This window comes from Gallinula chloropus (genome assembly GCF_964237585.1).
Source record: "Gallinula chloropus genome assembly, chromosome: 3".
Taxonomy (NCBI): domain Eukaryota; kingdom Metazoa; phylum Chordata; class Aves; order Gruiformes; family Rallidae; genus Gallinula; species Gallinula chloropus.
The window spans coordinates 24989176-25009342 of NC_140087.1; the positions used below are offsets into that span (position 1 = coordinate 24989176).

The 20167-nt window shown below is 43.6% G+C and overlaps 1 protein-coding gene across 1 annotated transcript; it reads right to left on the reverse strand.

The window, feature by feature from the left end:
• Positions 1-1792: 1792 nt before the first annotated feature.
• Positions 1793-16739, reverse strand: LOC311190185 (p53 apoptosis effector related to PMP-22-like; the record flags this gene model as incomplete). Its single annotated transcript, XM_084262044.1, has 3 exons — positions 1793-2007; positions 2271-2414; positions 16529-16739. The coding sequence occupies 3 exons, from the start codon at positions 16737-16739 to the stop codon at positions 1793-1795; spliced, it is 570 nt and encodes a 189-aa protein (XP_084118170.1).
• Positions 16740-20167: the final 3428 nt, after the last annotated feature.

Below are 20167 nucleotides of genomic sequence, written 5' to 3' on the forward strand. Positions count from 1 at the left end.
TTTGAAACAATACACAGTTACCATCATTTATTAGGTACAGTAAGCATAATGAAAAGACTTAGGATTTTTTTTTTCCCTAAACACAACATAAAGAATTGCAAGTCATTTTATACAAACTGCTTTCCCAACTCCATTTAATTTTAATTTCTGTTCAATTAGGAAACATCTTCTCAATGTATTTGCAAGTTCTTGTCTAACTCTTCCCTGTTGCATATAATCTCCCTGTTGGTCTGATACACCTCTTGTGTTTGTTGACCAAAGTTAAAAGCCACACCATAGAAGTGAACGGAATTAATTGCTTTAAAAAAACAAACCAAAACAAAACAGAATAAAACCCCTCAAACCCCCCCCCACCCCCCCCACCCCCCCCCAAAGGTTAAGTCCTTTGCCTTAATTAATTTTATCTTTGCAGTCAGGAACATTTGGCCGGGCACTTCACATTAAGTACAGGTAGTTGAGAGTGAAGAGAGTGAAGGGAAAATTGCAGATGTGTTACAAGCTAATAAGCCTCTGTATCTAAGGATGTCAGTGAGACTTCTTTTTTCCACATAGCAGAAGTAGCAATTTTTTTTGCTTAAGAGAAGAAAAGGAACATTATAAAGTTAGGATTAACAAGGCAGAAACCAGCAGAGCCTGGTGTTTGGCTCACTGCTTGCAGTATATCCATGTTTGCAGCACGGGGGAGTGTAAGATGCTGAAAGGCGTTTTATGATGGGATTTTTCTCTCTGAGAGCCTGAGAATGAGATGGTAAGGGCTATTTATGCATTTTCACTTACATGTGTGTATGCAGTTTCCACTTTAAAAATACCTAGGAACAGGAAGCCAGTGAAAATGGGGCCTTTAAACAAATGTTTGATTCCTACGTTCATGCCATTTCAGGTCCAATCCTGATGTGTAGGGGAACGTACCTCTGCTTAAATCCTTCCTGACCCTTTTACACTGGATAAGAGAGATGGACTGCTATAACAGAGATTTTAAAGGATTTTGATGCGGTGGATAAAAGAGGCAGATGCCCACAAAGAAGAAAGCCACAGCAGGAGCCTCTTCAAACCAGGTCTGTAGGTTTGCAGGGGTGGCTTGAAATGGCCTCTGCCTCTGCCTGCTCTGTGCTGGCCCAGCAATGCCATGCCGTGATTTTTAAGGTTTTACTGATGCTTCTTGCTTATTCTAACAAATATTTAGAAATAAATACATATTCCACATAGGTGGGTATAAGTCAAGAAGCTGGCCTAGGTAGGACGATTTCTCTTGTCCTTTTCTTACTATGTCCCTATGGCTTAAGTGAATAAATGAAAAATAGAAGCAAAGCTGTGAAGTGCTGGCTGACTGATGTACTACTTTGGCAGTCAGTGGGTAAATGTGTTTGCTTCTTGAAAAAATGTGCAAAAATCTTCAGGTTAAAAATGATGCATACAAAATGGGATTTTTGTGAGCTGCTTTCATTCAGAAGGATAATATATGTTTTGTTTACTGACAGTTTGAAAGGCTTTTCTGAATTTAATTAGAACTATGCATGCATTTAAGATGCAATGGAATCTTCATGCACCCCGTTTATGGGAGTGAATGAGGAAACACAGGATTTTTTAATGTTTAGATTTTATCTAACCAACTCATATCAGATAAGGAGGTCCAAAATAGAGTAGGTAACTTTATTGCAGAACATCAGAACCATTTTTCTACACGCATTTGATAAGTTTCCAGCCTTTTCTACTAAGATTCGATGACAATATTCTGGAAAATGTAGCTGGTCTTTCAAATATCTCTGGAATAGGAAGGAATTTTTCTTGGTGCTTACGGGGAAGAGTAAAAATATGTGGGCTTCACATTACCCAATATCTGATCTTCATAGTTAGGAAGGCAGCAGAAGAAGAATCCCAAGCATATTTCCATAATGGCGGTGGTCCAGCCAAAGCCATAGGCCCAGCTGAACATATTGATTCCCGTCAATTCAATTTCAGTTGAGAACTTTACCGGATAAATGACCAGGCCCATGATGGAGAAAACAGCTGAAGAAACAGGAGAAAAAAAGAGAAGAAAACAAAAACATTAAGACTGACACCCACCACGTTCCCTGCTTCCACAATACCTGCAGCTAAACCCACCCACATCTGGGAGATTTGGAAATCAGTCCACTGCCGTGACAGACTTTAGGTCATTTTTCATTGACAGTTCAAGTGCACACGGGCAAAAAGCTGAGAATAGAATCATCTGAGGGAAATACCAGCTCTGGTCTGGGTGCACCTGCACTCAACTTCATATGCTGCCTTACCAGCAACAAAAAGCAAGCCTCCGATCCCGCGTATGAAGTTGAAACGAAGCGTGTCAATGGCAAATGCTATGATGGCCAGAGCAAAACAGATGACTAGAAGTAGAAAGCCGACCAGGTATGTGGCAGCTGCAGCTCTCCCCCAGGCTGAAATCAGAAAGAAGATACATTAGAAAGGAACAAAACAAAACAAAACAAAAATCCTTTGCAGTGTTTTTCTCTTGTTTATAATGAAAGGCTGATTTGAAATAAATGTGAAAAGAAGGTCAGCTCCCAAGAAAACAAGTACTGGAGCTTTTTCTCCTCTTGTAGAAGATGCAATGGGGCTTTATATCTGGCAATTAAAAACTGATATTAAAATGACTGTAAAGATGGAGTGTAAAGAAAGGACACCTTCCTTCAAAAACAAATATCATTGCCCCAGCAGATGCCATAAAACTAACAGCATTTTGAATGGACAAGGAGAATTAGACTGTCCCTGAAACTAATTAAATTCTTCCTTTAAAAAAAGAGTGTTTATACAGGCACTACTGCTCTGTCATGCAAATGTAAAGGTATGGCAATAATCCATAAATGGCAGAATTCAGTGGTTCCTGCCTTTTTAGCCTTCGTTTAGTTCTGTGTCCTACAAGGAGCTAAAGGTTTGGAATATGTTTTGTAAGGAAATTTGACCTCTGCTTTTGATCTAAAGTCAGAACCATTTCATTTTGACAAGCTTGTTCAGGCTATTAGTACTTTCATTTTCAAATTATATAACTTTATGTTGTAACATGTCAGATCTAAGCATACTGTGTTGGCATAACAACTGAAAAAAGGGTATTATTTATTCAATATTTTTAGGTCTTGAGGGGCAACTACTGCTCAAAGAGATCAAAGTGTCTCCTCTTCTGAATGTAAAAAGCCCACTTTGACACTTCTAAAACTGTGTATATAGATGGAGTAAGCAGTTAAATTCTGCTGGGCTTCTACAGACTTCACCCTCTCACCTACACTATGTGCTTGTATTGCTTTCTAACCAAATATATACAGCAGCATTGCCCCAAAATCCTCACAGCTCAGACAACCCTGATGATAATGTAAACATAGTGCACACTGATTGGCAAAAGTTCTCAATGGAACTGAGTAGCTTGAGATTTTTGCTATCCAGTAGCCCACCAATTTGTTAGCCTTGAGCATGCAAGTAATAAGATGTGAAGTGTCCTCCCTTTCCCCTGGACAGTGCTGGGAAGGTGTAAAAGCTACCATCCTGTTCCTGGTGAGTGACACTTTGATGCTCAACCTCTCTTCCCCCAGGCCCCACATAGTCTCTGCTATTAGACTAGAAAAATGGATCAGGATTTTCCAGCTCTACTGTTTTTCCCATCAGCTCATCAAAATAAATTTCCTTTTTTTGGTTGCTTTTCACCATTCCCACCCTGCTGTATGATTCCTGCTCCATTCCACTTTCAGCTTAATGCCATGGCCTTTCTCTTCCCTACACCAGAAAGCTTCTGCCTGCTTGTAGGGCTTTTCAGTTGTAACACTTTTCCTACAGACAGGCAGCTTGCCTGAGAAGACTCAAAGGGACAGCAAAGAGTTTACAGGATGCTTGGAGGTAGAGCAGGTACCTCAGGCAGAGTATCAAAGAAAACACTCAGGAAGAGGAATTCCTCGTACTGACACAGCTCAGTTTACTCTGTTGAGGATGCTCCTGCTCTCAGCATCTCTGCCACCCCTCCACAGCAGCAAAAAAAAAAAAAAAGGGGCACCTGGCCATAAGGGAAGTTGCTCAGCAGCAGTGACCTCCCTGCTCCTGGGTAGGAGCCTTCTAACTTCTGGCAGAAGAGTGAAATGACAAGGACATCTAGAGGTGATGTTTTTTGTTAGCTGCACAACTGGCTGTAGTTCATTGCAAAACTCCTGGGCAGAGGGTTGTCCTTTCTCAAAGCAGACTAGGATCCAGGGAGTGCTGGGGCACCACGAACCTGGGGCTTTCATCTCACCCTTTGCCACCACCACCACCACTGTGGCAGCAGACAGTCTGCCAAAGCTCAGCCTCACTTCCCCAGAGGAGCTGACAGCAGAGCACTGTCCCCCAGGGCGGGCGCATAACCCGGGCTGGGGGCTGAGGGAGCCTGGTGGCCGCAGCCATGAGTGGTGGCACCTTGCCCGTGCCACCACCTCCCTCCTCCGCCCGGCTCGCCCAGGTGTTTGTCCTGAAGTGGTGTTACCAGTGCTGTGGCTGTATGAAGGCAAGCCGGGTGCACACCCAGGCCAGCGGGCACGGGCTGCACGGCAAGAAGAGACATGCTTGCTGCAGGATGCTCACAGCGTCAGGAGGCATTGCTTAATCACCTACCTGCCAGTTTTGTGACTCTCACTTCTACAGAAAACACTTAACTTGACGTTGTAAGAAACCCAACAGGCAGTTCCATGTAACTCAACCTGATCACATGGAAGAGTAACTGTGGATTTCTTTGGAGAAACAGTTCCCTGACTTCAATCTCCCTTTACAAAATGTAGCAGTTACCAGTAGGCTAACACCACAGTGTGCAAACGCCTTACTTTTCTAGAGTAAAAGCTAGCAAAAGCTATGTGCAGGAATAATTGCAACTGTTTCTATACCTGAGATACTTATTTTTCCTTGTACCAGCCAGAAGCACTGGAGTGACTTAGTGTTTTTACCAATATAATCAATACAAATCCTTAAAAACATCAGAATTACAAAACTGATCTGAGAACACTGACAAATGAGTGGCTTAATCTGATCCCAAATGTTTTCTTATCTGCCAGTGTTGGTTTGTGGGTTGTTTCTTTTTTTCTTGCTTTAACATAAACACAAAGCATAAACAATTTGTTCTAACTGTGAAACTTTTTTTTCCTGAAAATGTGAACCCAGGCCAAAAAATTATCACAGGTGCAACAGTACATTTGGATCTTGAGAGACAGCAGTTGAAAGCTGAAAGCATCTAGTCCACCTGCTAAGAAATCAAAAACAGGGGGAGCAGCAGGTTACAGGACACTAGGCTGGGTCTGTTCAGCAATTGTTTGCTCAGCCCTGCAAATGGCAGTGATGTTTTGTCCATTTAAGGGTTAAAATGTGCTTATTAGAAAAAACAAAACAAAACAAAACAAAACAAAACAAAACAAAACAACAAATCAATGACCTTGAATAGCAGCAGGATCTGTAACATCTGTACATCAGTCCTGTTTCTCCCCTTTCCTGATAGCTCCCCTATCAGCTGAAAGAATGCGAGACATTGCTATGAAAGGGTTTGTCAGATGAAGACCATCCACACTTGAAAACTGCTTCTAGCTGGCAACTTCATCTTAACAGAAGACCTCACTATCCCACACAGGGGAAAGGAACCCACATCTTCATGGCCATCTCAGCAGAACAGCGACAGTGGCTCTGGTTACAGTTCTGTACATCAGCTTGTGAGAGCTCAGGCTGCCCACAGTGAATGCAGTAATAGGTGACTACTGGGAAATGAGAGCAACTGCCTGCCTTCTAAAACTCCCTGCCGTGTGAGGAGACCCCTGAGCTAATTTAGAGACAAGAAAGAGTCCACCCATGCCACTACAGAGCTGAGTGTAGCTTATGAGCAAGATAATTAGCTGACACAGTATACAATAGCAATGCAGCTTTATTACTCTGCTGTTAAAGCTAACACAGTGTAGACATAGCACGACTGCCTCTTGGATTGCGCCATCCTAATGCATTCTGAATACCCTATTGCTCACTGCAGCCATAGGGAAGCTGATGGACTTTGTTGGAGATCCAATACCAAGAATGTCTCCAGTTTCCTGCCATCCTGATTTTACTGCCTCATGAGTTTTCCAGCTTGCAGAAGTGTAAACACAGTTTATGCTTCATAAATAAGGCAATAAACTTCCTTGCTCAGCAGTAAGTTGAGCCAAGACCTAGTCTTCCCTTAACCTGATGTGTTTCACACTCCAAATGGTACCTTCAAAAAAGCTGTCATGCCTTGAGCATAGAATGGGAACTCTACTTCCCCCCTGAACAATACAAATTTCTGTGTTTCTGGTGGGTGCATTTCAAAACATGGCAAAACATTCACAATGAAGTTTCCATGTCTTTCTTGATCTGGTACTCTCAAACCACAGGAGCTACCGAGAGCCATTTTTGGGTGACGTTTCCTGAGAGCAACCCCAGACAGTTTAGAAGCACTTCTTTTGGCCTAATCAATAGGAACAGGCTTCTCCAAATTTCCCTCCTGGCTTGAAGCTAAACACACAGCTAGCACTGGGAAGGGAAAGAAATGCTTATTGCCAGCTCACAGACACCAACAATTGCCTACAGGTCCTTGCTGACTGAGGGCTTTGATACATCAGCCACTGCAGTGAATTGTGCAGCAGTTTTAGGAAGGACAGTTTTAATTCCAAAGAAACTGGGAGGGAGGGGAAAGGAAATGTATCAAACTAATATTTTGCTTTGTTATCCTTCATACCACCAAGGGAAAGAAACATAAACCCTGCAGTTCTAGCTCCGGTCTTGCAAAGCAATTCTTACAACTACAATCTGCCATGGTGGTGATTCATCCTTGTGTTGTACGTAATGAGAATGTTTCTAGGCTGAGTTCGCAGAACTCAACCTGTTTGACATCTCTCTGATTAAAGGGAAAGAGCATTATTTTGGAAACAAAGCTGAACTTGGGTTTCTCAACCTGACGTTCTTCATCAGGGTGTGGTGAACTCTGCAGAGCACATGCTTCAGTTTGAAAAGGAACTGCTTTGGCCAGGTTTTATCCATTTCATTTCGGTTTGTTCTCTTCTGTGTGAAAGCAAGTATGTCTGCAGAGGAGCATGTGTTCTCCTCAGCTTGAATCCTAAGATGGCACATCAAACTCATTAAGCCATATCTCAACTTATCAGTTGGAGGTGCGTGAGCTGTTGGTGTAGATACAAGCCATTCTCATCCCAAACTCTGAATCCCCCATGTTATCTGTGCAACACTGGACAATGCAAAATCCTGTCTTCTGGAAATCATAACTTTGTAACCTGCCAACTATGGGAAATGTATGTGTGGGGGGTTTTGGGAAAAAAAAAAAAGAACATCAAAATCCCAGCATGTGTTTGCTGATCCCATGAGCTGACATTCGGGCCTCGGTGTGCATGTGCTTATACACAGCCAAGATAAATCAGAAACTATTAAAAGCAGCTTCTTACGAATAAACTGTATCTGCAGACTGAAAGCTGTTGACTGAAAATATAATTTCACAGGAAGGGTATACAAATGAAGAAAATCATGTGTTAGTCATGGATAATTTATGAATAGAATAAAATGAGTGGAAAAATCAAAGGCATAATTGGGTGTGCATTATTCTGTGAGCTTCTATATTGCATCTGGATCATTCTTAAAACAACCACATTCTCTGAACAGCTTTCCCTTGGGAAGTCAAAACTGGAAGATTTTAGAATCACAGAATATACTGAGTTGGAAGGGACTCGGTGGGGATTCTTTGGGATTGTTTTGTCGTTTTGGTTTTTGTTTTTTTTTTTTTGGTGTGAGTTTAGTATTTCCATATGCATCATTTGCAGGGGAATATGGAATTTTTGGTCCTTCTTTTTGTATCCATTTTGGTATCTCTGTTCTTTTTTCCTTAGCATTACTTCTTTATAATTCACTGGCAGTTAATATGGATGTCTCATTTAATTACAGAGTATTATCTCATTACACGCAAGCCCTCTTTATGTGAGCAGAAACCAGCTTTTAGCTTGCCACTACTTAAGAGAGAACCATAGAAGCAGAGAATGACCTATTTAGGTTCACAGCAAGATAATGTCATTGCAAAAGTTACCCAGTCATTAGTGGTGGGTCACACATAAATGAGAAAGAATTAGGATTTCCAATTACCCCATAATAATGATTTTAGCTGACAACAGGAAGGGAAAGAACCTTATGCTGATGCCGTCTATCAGTAAACCACACTGTTTGCTAGCAGAAAGCAGTCTGGTCTTGACCAGAGCTTGGTGCCAGGGTGATAGCTTAGTTTGGCTTGGTGGACTTTGACTCCTTTAAAGCAAAAAACAATTAACTGCCCAGCACTGACCTCACTCACACACACATACAGGCAAAGCCTGTGACCAAGGCTTTGTGTACTACTGCTAACCTCTTCTCCCACCAAAGTAAGCAACTCAACTTAGAAGCTATTGAGACTTGAATTTGAGGGGAGGAGCAGTTACATCTTGAGGGAGTGGTTCAAATTCATCTCATCATAAGCCCAGACATGCACAAGCTTGACTTGGAAGCTGGCTTCTGCAAATCCTGTATTAATGAGGGCTGCTCCCTGATGCTTACTTAGCACTAGGGAAGCAGAAGTGGCAGAGGGCGTAGAGCCATCATCAAAGGGAACACCAAGGGAGCAAGTTAGCTATTAAAATAATGTGTACACAGTGCCTCAGAATTAAAGGTTTGCTCATGAGAGAGACAGGGAGTACCCCTATCTCACATTATCTTCAGAAACAGTTGCACACACTAAGAACACCTCGGGATTAAAGCTCAGTTTTACATACTTTAATGCTGTAACATTTTTTCATATTTTTTCCTATTAATTTAAAAGAAAGCAGGATATCTCACACTTGGATGTGAGGGTTGGGAGGCTAAGGTAAACAAAACAAGTAAGGTATTGATTACTCAGTAGATATACATAAGCTCAGTTAATCACAATAGCAAGTTGTACCTGCTCCCTAATTACCAATGAATTAAAGGGTTAAAATATTTAATGTGAATTAAACTTCCATGATAACATAGGCTATGACCTAGGACTTTTACTCAAAACAGCAGAGTGGAAGCTTTCCAAAATGCGCTTTTAAACTTTTTTTTTTCCCAGTATCATCTGAGGCTGAAGAAGACTGAATTTGCATCACATTTCCATATGCATCAAGTGTTGTTCTCACTCTTGATCCTCAGTTTTCATACTGTGAGAAAGCTTTGTTCTGAAACCCTGCTGAAAGTCGCCTTTTGCACTAGGGAGTTTGTTTCTGTCAGTGAGCAGCTGTGAATCCAGATCTCATTTTCTGTTAGAAGCAAGATTTTACCCTTTGCACAAAATCCCCCAATATATAAGGAAGGTATATATTTTTAAAAAAAACCCAATATATAAGCAGAAATGGTACTTGGTGTTCACAAAATACTTCATGAGTTCTATTTACTCTTCTTGGGAATGAAGCAGCTTTAAAAAGTCTTCACCACTTGCTGCTTATTGCTGATGGGGCTGTTAATGAACTGCGCAGAGGTTTCCTGCACTTGGGGCCTGATTTGAGCACACTGTGCACATTCAACATAATAGGTGACATTAGATGTATTCAATTGCAGATTAGTACACAAGTAGGGCTCATGGGATCTGAAGTGTTATTTAGCACCAGTAGAAGGAAGGCAGAAACCTCCAGGACACAGGCTAACATCTTCACTCCAAAACCAACTGGAGTTCCTGGGAATTTTTGGCTGATGACAAATCTTGTAATGGCACTTGACAAAGAGGAAACACGAAGTTAGTATACTCCCCAACTCAACTTGTTCAAGGCTGCTCAGAACAATACAAGCTGTCAGTGAGAAGTGATATGGAAATTAAAAACCCCCCAACACAACAGTGTTTTGAGAGGTTTGTTTCTTTTCCTGCGTAACTGCTTTCCTGCGTAAGTAACCTGACCGTTCAACCCTGCAGCGGAGTTCCAAATCCATCTTGCAGTCCTTATCACCTTCCAGACTCTGGAGCGGTTATTACAGCCCCGCTGTATCAGATTACCTCAATAAGCTAGAGGAAGAGAGAAGGTGAAGAGAAAGGAGAGTTTAGCCACAAGTTCCCCTACATTTTCAGCAGAGATGCCTGCTTGTGTCTGTGAGCGAATGGTACCGTCTCAAGGACTTAAAGTCCTGGTGATGCAAAGTGCTGAGGATCTTCACAAAGTCCTCAACACCAGCAGATCTTATCTCCAGATGGGGAGACGAGAACCCTCCACACGATTGCTGTTTTTCCACCCAATTTAACTGTAATTATTAAAGGGATGTTGGATAATAAACAGTGGGATGCCATCTGCAATTGCTCTCTGTAGTTAATTGCTGAAGAGCTTAACTATTATTTAGAGAAGAGTCTGATTAAATGAATCTGCCACTAAACATATAAAAGGACAAACCCAAAAATTACAAGGGAAAGCAAGTTAGCAATTGCAGATGAGGAATGAAAATTGCCATGGCAATTAAACTCTGCTCTTGATTCCTTTCTCCTATACCTCTTCAGTACCAATGGAATGTCTCCTACAAGCTGGGGAAAAAATCCAATTTGTGCTTGCTTTCTTGCATCAGGGTTCCCTAAACATACTGTTGCTGTGATATTTTCATTACTACTTATGTTTAATTGAGCCTGTATTTTCTACCAATCTAAGTTTTGAATAATGATTGAATATACTATGAAGCAACTAATCTTGTAATCTCATTTCTCACTGGTTGCTCCCAGGTAATGTTATGCTTTTAGGAGACTGATGACTTAGGAAATTATGTGCTTCTCTATACACAGTCATTACAACTACTGGCAATCATGGAACACAAATGTAACTGTTTCATGCTGATGTATGATGCAGCAGGGACAATGACAAGCTTTCCTTTTTAGTTGACCCTGTGTCAAAGGAGTGAAGGTTTGTCCTGTAATAATGCACTAACATACAGAGCACAGAGATGGGCTCCATCCTGGGGCCTCCCACAGGCTTCCTTGGGCTGGTTTGAAACCTCCCTCAGCCTTTACATGCCAGCTGTACAGACACTTTTCCAAGCCTGCTTGAATTTTACCAAATTCTGAGGACCTTTAGGTACAGAACCTTAAACTTCAGAGAAAATCTGCACCAAAGGCCCTGGACTTGAGCCGGTCCCTGCTTCAAAAGCACAGTTATTTCTCTGCTTCATTTCTGTTTCTCCATGCAGGCACCCTGGGATGCCAAAGGAACAGCCTGCTTCTCCCAGAGCCTGCTACGTGGGAGTGGATGTCTCCAGCCCATCCCTCTGGAAACATCCCCATGTCACACTACTCAGGGCTCTTCAGCTTGAGGCAAGTGAGGGCTTCCCCATGCCTGGGATTAGGTGCCAGATGTCAAATGTGATGGGAACGTGGGGAAAGGCAAAAGAGTTTTACGTAGGCAGTGGGGAAACTGGGTGTCTGGTCTGTCCTGTGCCCCGGGTGTGACTGGTCTGCTTCAGAAATCATGTTTCCAGAGGAAGAGTGGTGGGGCCAGGAGTGCAAGGCCAGTGGTGGGTGTAGTACCAAGTGAGGCCCTTTGCTGCTCCGAGAGTGATCCTGACCACACCATGTACCTCCCTGTTGTATCATTAGCTGGGGATTTTTAGCAAGTGTTTCTCCTTTTGCTATTCCTCCAGAATAATAAATGATGCTTCATTGTAGTTAAAGATTTCCTGGAGCAGAGAGCATGATATCGGCAAAATAGGGAAGAAAATCTACTCATCAATGGGGTTCCCATGAGACTAAAGCAGAATATTTCTTTTCTCAAGAGGGTATATTAGCTTTTGCAGCATTTCCTTCTTCCCCTTATCCTGCAGACATACTCATCTGCTGCTGTGCTTGAAGTAAATTTTGTTCCTTGTAGTCACACCATACTAGCCATCCTGTCTTGTAGTATTGCAGTAATATTCATGGACCAAAATAAAACCAGAACGAGCTAGAACATAGTTACCCCTTATTTGCCTGGAAGGCAAGATGCAGGAAGGTGTCCCTTCCAGATGGCAAAATAATTCACCCCTCCACAGCCACTGAACCCTCCACACATCCTGGAAAAGGCTGCAATTGAATACTGTGATCTGAAAATAACTGAAGAGCTGTATTACGCTTGTCACGTGCAAATGCCTTTTCCTGATATTCCTCCCCCCAAGTCCTCTGTTTGCACCACACAAACTAGCCAACCACTTCAACCTAAATTTAGAGCTTGATGCTTGCAGTTATTTTGATGGCAGCATATGCACATGGAAGAGCTGCAGGGCCGGGTGGAGCATAAGGTGGGACAAGTGTAGCCACGACTTTTTCATCCTATTGTGAATCACATTGGGGCTGATGGAATAAAATCAGTTCTTTTCCCCCAAACAAACTCACACATGTTTGAACATCTCCAAAGCCTGCAGTGGAATAAATTACACACTGAAAAAGTGTCTCAGGTCTCTGAGACACACCTTGTTCAAGAGAAGTTATGTAGCCCAAACCCAAGAAAAACAAAGAAGTGCTGTGCTGGCTTCATAAAGGTATTCATCCACTTTGCAAGCTTAACCATGTCCCAGCCAGATACATTCCGTATTGTGCTCATTATCCACCCAAAAGTCTTTGTGTCTGCCTTTGTAAAGGCTCAAGCATGTTACAAGCTTGAGACCTTTATTTACTCCAAGTGCCAGCCCATTGCAAAGCTACAGTTTGAGTCTCTCAATCCCTCATCCTAAATACCATTTGTTTCTAGCAAGTGTCCTGATGCATGAGATATTTTGCTTAGAAAGCTCTATTTATTTGAGCTAAATATATGTGAAAGGCAGAAGACATGATGAAGTCTTGATGAAAATCATATGGTTAAAGCAGATCTGAACTCTTGGATAAAATAATAGAGTGTATAAAATTTTCATATTTTCCCTTTTAACAGAGTTCATAAACTTTGCAGAAGACCTAGAATGTGCAGATGGTTTCACAGAAGATAACTGCACTGCTGCATTGGTGGGCTTATTCTCTTGGCTTTCCAAAAAAAAAAACAAAACCCAACAAACAAACAAACAAGCAAACAAACCCACAAAAAAACCCCAACAAAAACCCCCAGGCATCTTGTCTTCCCTGTGAGGTTTTGAATTCTGTCAGCTTAAGAAACTGTTCAGAGATCCCAAACTCCACTGGAGCAACCAATGAAACATTCAACCTTCTTCCCTTCCAAACCGACTGACCTCCGTGATATCTCTGAGGTGAGACCTCACCTGGAGTACTGTGTCCAGATTTGGAGCCCTCAGCACAAGAAGGACATGGATGTGTTGGGGTGTGTCCAGAGGAGGGCCACAAAAATGATCAAAGGGCTGGAGCACCTCTCCTATGAAGACAGGCTGAGGGAGCTGGGCTTGTTCAGCCTGGGGAAGAGAAGGCTCCAGGGAGACCTTATAGAAGCCTTACGGTACCTGAAAGGTGCCTATAAGCAAGCTGGGGGAGAACTGTTCACAAGGGCCTGTAGCAATAGGATGAGGGATAATGCTTTTAAACTAGAAAAGGGGAGATTCAGGTTGGATATTAGGAAAAAGTTGTTCAACATGAGGGTGGTAGATCACTGGAACAGGTTGCCCAGAGAGTTAGTGGAGGCCCCATCCCTGGAGATATTCAAGGTCAGGCTTGATGGGGCTCTGAGTGACCTGATCTAGTGAGAATGCCCCTGCTTACTGCAGGGGGATTGGACTAGATGACCTCTAAAGGTCTCTTCCAACCTTATACATTCTACGATTCTATATAGGGTTTTTGTCTTCTGTCTGTGCACATACACAGGTTAAGCCAAACAGCAGAGGTTCAAGCGGAACTACGAACACGGGAGGTGGGGAGTTGGATTGGAATTTGCACATTATATGGAAAAACTGCACAAGAATGTTACAATTATATCTAATTATCATAGGATGAAGATGTCTGTAGAGGATTAAGATGGCTACATTGACCAAGCCACATTGAAAAATGCTTGCTGGCAGCTCCTGGGGTACCCGTGAGTACCACGCATGGCAGTGAAACCATCCCCTCGGGAGGACCGTATTTCAGAATCTGCCCAGCCTGTGGCACATTAGAGAGTAGAGCCCAGAGGAAAGGAGGTTAGAGGTGTGGGAGAGAAAGAGCTCATCTCAGGAAAGATGTAAAACACTGTTGTCCTTTCGGTTTACATCACATCTTTTGTCTCTGTGCTCAGGAAGGCATGTAATTACACTTTGTTTATTGAGCACTGTGTTTAGCTTGGCACAGGACAAAGCTAAACTTCCCGCAGAACATGATGCTGAATGCTTGTTTTCTGTGACCTTTCTCAAGCTGTGTGGACAAATGTAAACCTGGAATTATTCAAACCCTGTGTTTCAGCAGTGGTGCAAGTAGAACCAGGCTCAACACAAGATCTGGATGCTCACAAGGGAGGAGCTGTCTCATGGCCTTGTCTTTTGGGTGTAGACCAAGACCAGCATCAGGCACCTGCACCCTGTGTAAGGAAAGCTGGGAGCTCCAGAAGAAAAATCCCAACCTCACACCAGCTGAGCAAGGACAGAATGACAGGAAAACCAGTGGTCAGGAGTGGACCTGAACACATCCCATCTCTGGAGGTGTCTGAAGGATGTGGCTGGAAATGGTCAGGAGAGTGACACAGGTTTGCATCCTTAATGGTGAGATCTGAGCCCTACAATAGCTGAGATCTACATTGTAATGGCATCATCTTGCAGAGGCAGAAATTTGGCACTGTGATCCACTGTAACTTGGTCTATGCTCACATTTTTTACATAAGGTCTTTCAGCATTCTCCCATTGGCTGCATGACTCCATTGCCCCAGAGATGCCTTCCTTTTCCATCTGGAAATTTTGGCCAGGAGGATTTTGAGGATTTGCTTAGGTTCTCTGGGTATTTAGTAAGCTCAAAGAGGACAGATGATAGCTGCATGCCCAGGGAGAGCATAATGCAGTCACACGGTGTATGAACAGCGCTGCTTGTGCTTTCAGAAGCATCAGTTGGCTCTCCAATGCAAGTCCAACATTTCTAATGTGTTATGAGTGCTGGACTCATTGTGGATGTGATTCATGGTAACCCCAAATGTTGTGGGATAGTCCACATAGAGAATGACTTCTCTGGTTTGTCTGTAGATGCTGTTCAGTGGGAAACTGTGCCTACAACTGCAGAAATTAAGCATGTAAGAGTGAGGCAAGGTAAGGAAGGAAGTGAAATGCCAAATGACTGTGTAGGACCTGGAAGCAAAGTGTTGTATTATTAAGAGAAGCAAGGTGAAACTTCTATTTTTCTGCCTAGTTAAAGCTGGCATTCCTGGCACAGGTAGAGCCTCACCCAGGGGCCAGGAGGAGGGCTTGATTTTCATGACAACTCAGGACTGAGAAGCCCTTTGCTAAACTTCATGGTCTCTCTCCTGCTCCCCAGAGCCACGTGCCAGCAGCAGCACGACGGCCTGGCGTGTGCCCAGCCACTCAGCTGCCACAGGAGCTCTGAGGGCCATGCTGAATGGAGCCAGCCTTCTCCTGGAGCCCTGCACTCAGGGCAGCCTGCTACAATGAACTCATTACAGCTGAGTTTTGTATTTAGAGTGTAAACTTTGGCGGCAGATTATAAACTTTTGGGAAAAAAATTAAAAAGCTGTAATAAGTGATCCCTGATACTGCCCCTGCATGTGTTTTCGCACTCATTTCCAACAAGAGCAGCTGAGATTCTGAGCTTCAGAGAAAATGTTCTCCTTTCTAATTTTAATTTGCAATAGCTTGTATCAGACTGTGATAGATAACAGATATATAGGGAGAAAGGAAAAGCAACTCCAAAGAAACAGGGCATGTCTGGAGTGTTCCTTCTCTTGGCCTATTCCCCCAGAAGTTTCAACTCAGTGATTTACAAGCTGAAGATTGTGCCTGAGTCAACATGTTCAATAGCATACTTAACCAAAACTCAGTACAAACAAGAAACCCTTTCAACTTTTAAAGCTTTCTTTCATAATCACAAGGAGGCTGTTTCATACGACCCACCTACCGGAGCAGTTTCAGGGCAGCATTCTGCAGCCTGACACTCCCTGGGAATATCTTTGTACCATCTGACATTTTTACCTTCCCATTTCTTGCTGGCACTCGGGACTGAGTTACCACACTAATGCCAGGCTTACCCACGCAGCTTGCTGCTAGGACTTTTGACCAGCAGTAGCTGTTGAGGTTTTGAAAGCAGTGATTAGTGAGAAGAGGTTACGAGTGTCTTCTAAGAGAAGAAGAAAACATTAAGTGCTGCAATATTTTCTGCACTGGTGTATTACCATGTGTGGGGTTTTTTTGGTACAATGCAACCCGCCACCTAAGGCAACCCTGTTTCTTTCTGCACAGGGGCGAGGGCATTTTCCTTCTTCACCCCATCAGGCAAAAGCCTTGCTGTATTTCAGCAGCAGTCCTCATCGCCCATAACCTTGTGCATAAATGCCAGCTAATAGGCAATACGGTTAGGAGAGCTGAGGAAAGGTGAGCTTGGAGATGTGACCCACAGCTTCAGAGGCTGCTCCCCACCACCCTTGCAGGCACTTACCGTAATTCATGAGGGACTCGCAGGCCCAGTCCCCACCCTGCTCAGGCCTCCTGCAGCTCTCCCATAACGATGCTCGGTGCACATAGGGCAAGGTCTGAGACTCCAGCCAGCCCCTGCCCGCCAGCGCAATGATACCGAAGATGACGCCTATGCCCAGGAGCAGAGGTAGGATCCATCTGCACCGCGTGTAGTCGAGGCCGTACTTCACCATCTTCCGGGGTAGGGGGAGGCTGGCGGGATGAGGGTGGCCGTCTCTGCCACGGCTTCAACAAGGCAAAGCAAGGGGTGCTTTTGCAAAGCTCCTGGGAAGCGAGCACCAGTACCTGAGAGCCTGCGTGCAGATGTTTGAGAAAAGCTTTTTAATTGGGAGGGACACGGCAGAGAGGGAGGGAGGGATGGAAGGAGGGAGCTCCACCTAGATTCAGATGAGTAAGAGCTGCCACTGAGCAATAACCAGTTGAGCTGGGGAAGAGGAGCTTCCAGGCTGGGTTTATCTGTGGGATCCTCTCTGCCCTGCTGACTAGGTGCTGTTTACCCTCGGCATTTAACTCTTTCCTTCCTGCTGCTCCCCACCAGCAGGAGCATCCCACAGCTGTGTTTACACCTTTCTATCTCCTAAGGGATTTGCATTATGTCAGGCCAATACAGGAGACAAGCCAGGAAACTATTTGCATTAGAGGGTGGTTGCTCCTGAAACTTGCCACCTGGAGGTTGAAAGCTGCTTTTCGTGGATTCCATTTTACCATAAAAGAAAAGAAAAAAAAGAAAGAAAAAAAAAGAAGAAATTCCTCTAGCTGCTATTAAGCTAAGGCAATAAAGAGTGTGTGACTGTCCTCCCTCCTCCTTTTGGGACATAGCTGCAGGGGAAAACAAACAACAAGTTTAACCATTAAAAACACAGCACGGTCTGGGTACAGCGTTAGTGGCAGAACAAAGGCTGAGCTTTTATTTGGCTGTACCTTATGAACAGTCCCTGGCTCTGGCTGTACGTGTGCTGCCCAGGCCCCATCAGAGCCCATCTGCAATGCACTGTGAGAGCAATGTAGAGATGAACCATCGTCTCGCCATGCCCGAGAGGCCACCCAGCCGAGCGTGGGCAGGGTTTTATCCCTGTCAGCTCAGAGGTAATACAGCCATGTTTGTGTATCTCTGCCTTTGAACTAGCATGTGCTACAGGGTTGTGTTTTGGTAGGACTCAGGCATGTTTGCAACTGGAAGCAGCTGCACCCCTTGCAGATCAGACCCGTTTCCTGTGAAATGTGGTTGAGAACAGAGTATGCAAAAGTCTCCTTTGCCCCCACGGCGGGTTTTGTAGGAGGGGTCTGTGTGCAAGTACTCGCTTACTTGCAGAGACACACTACTATATCTCAGCTTTCACCATGAATTGTGACATACTGAACTGCAAACTCCACAGCATTTTGCTGAATTAATATTCATAAATCAATAACGGACTAGATGCAATAAATTAATAATTTATGTTGAATTTATACACTGTTCAGGGGAGTGCAGGAAAAGGCACCGAGCTTGCACAGATGCACAGTGGAGCCTCCACAGAAATGAGCTGCAGCACCATGAAGAGGTAGGAGCCCCATCGTGAAAGCAATCTGGATGGGTTAATATGAGCCTGTGCCGTATCTCTAATCAGAGATAGCTTACTAGCCTGGTGTAGATTAGCAGTGGTGTGGCTGCTTCGCCTCTCATTCTCCTGCCGCTGCAATTCCAGCTATTTGAAGCATCCTGCCAGTGGTCCCCCCATGGTACGGACACAGCCCAATATCCCTGCAGTTGTGAGAGGCCCATCAGGGGTGTCCAACAAGTCTCTGGGAGAGCAGGAGACATTTTTACAGATTTGGCCTTCGAATTTGAATGTCACTTAAAGCAAAAACCAACTATGAAGACACTCCAGCTACTGTTTTGGGTTGGAAATAAGGGACAACTTCAGGCATATTTTGTAAAGGACACTTCAGGGAACCATTGTTTCTTTAAAATATTATCTGTCTTCCCTGGTAGTCCACATTTGTACTATCCACAAATTCAGGTATCGTTAACCTACATATAATGTTTAAAATGCCACTGCTAGTTCTATAACCCTGAAATAAATATACTTTCTAATGCGTGATTTAAAAAATATATTTACATTAAAACAACTATTGTTTGAAGCTCACGCTTAGTCTAATAGGCTGGTGCATGCAAACTGTCTGGGTCTGTTTACATGGGTTCTTCTTCTTGTCACAGCTGAGCTACAAATGGACATCATAAACTCTAAAAGACCGAGAGAACACAGATTTGGACTTGGATGTTGACTTATTTTTAAAAGATGGCTTCAGAAACACTCATCCGTGTGGCAGTAGACTGTAGCCGAGCCTCAATTCAGCTGTCTATACCCAGTCTCTTGCCAAGTTTCAGTCCTTCAAGAACAGTTGCAGTTTCCTAAAAACTCTGCCTGCTGCTTTTTTTTTCTCCCCCTCAGAGAAAATAGCTGAATCAAGTTAAAGCAATTTTGTAGCTGAAATCCAGCATGAAGTCAGGCACTGTCAGATACCTGTCAGCCAGTGTGCATCAATGAATAAAATCCTCTTCCCTGCTTTTGAATGCTCAGCCAGGTTTCAGGCAGGCATTTATGACTGAAAGGTTTGTCATCAGTTTCTGTTAGAACTCACCTGTGGACAAATGCATGCTGTCACAAATGTTAGCATCTGTGAGATGATACCACAGAACACGTTATCATGCTGTGAAAGAAAGATGAGTGGTGTTCAGTCATCACAGGTGTTTCTGCGACTTGCCCATCTTTGTCATCCTTAAGAAGTTTAAAACTATAAGCAATTGTCACATTCATATTACCCTTGTAATTACCTTATTATTTGTATTACCTTGTATCACCCGGAACAGCAGAGTAGATGTACTCAAAGGTGACGAAATGAAGTATCTCATGTAGTTCTGATACTACTAGAGAAACCAGAGAAAAATGTTTGAAAACCTCAGTGACAGAGGTTGTGATCTGAAGTGGTGGCTTACCTGCCATGTGTTTTGTATTTTGCAGTGTGTGAGCTGGGTGTCCAGGTGAAGGCAAACACTCTCTACTTTCCACTCTCTGTGGATAGTCCCTCCTGGTTAACACCAGCACCAGCTGTTGAAAAATGAAAAAGTTAATTAGAAGGATACTCACAATGTATCTTGAACAGGACTTGACTTTAGTTCACCGCAAAATAAAAACACTCTCCTACAAACATTAAGCCAGTTGAGATCTTCACACTTCCCACACACTGGGCCTTTCTGAGGGGCAATCCTGCAGTGGTTGGACACTTGTGGTGTCCTGGGAGTGGTTGGTGCTCGGTCTTGCAGCCACCTGGCTGGGAAAGCCTTCTTCTAGCTGCCTCACACAGCACAGGAAAACTCTGCAGAGGTTTGAGACCTGTTTGCTGGCTGCTAAGCTTGGAGGGAAATTTCCACAGGGTCTTGTTGAGAGCATTAGTGAGAGCCATCCAGGACCTGCTTACTGTCAGACCTCAGCACTCGCTGACTGTCAGTAAAGCAGGCCTGCCTCGTCTAGACAAATGGTTGGGCTCAAAAGGCACTTTCTTCCTTGTCTTAGTGGGGCTACCCATGTAAAACCAAATTATCAGAAGGGCAGGTTTAAAC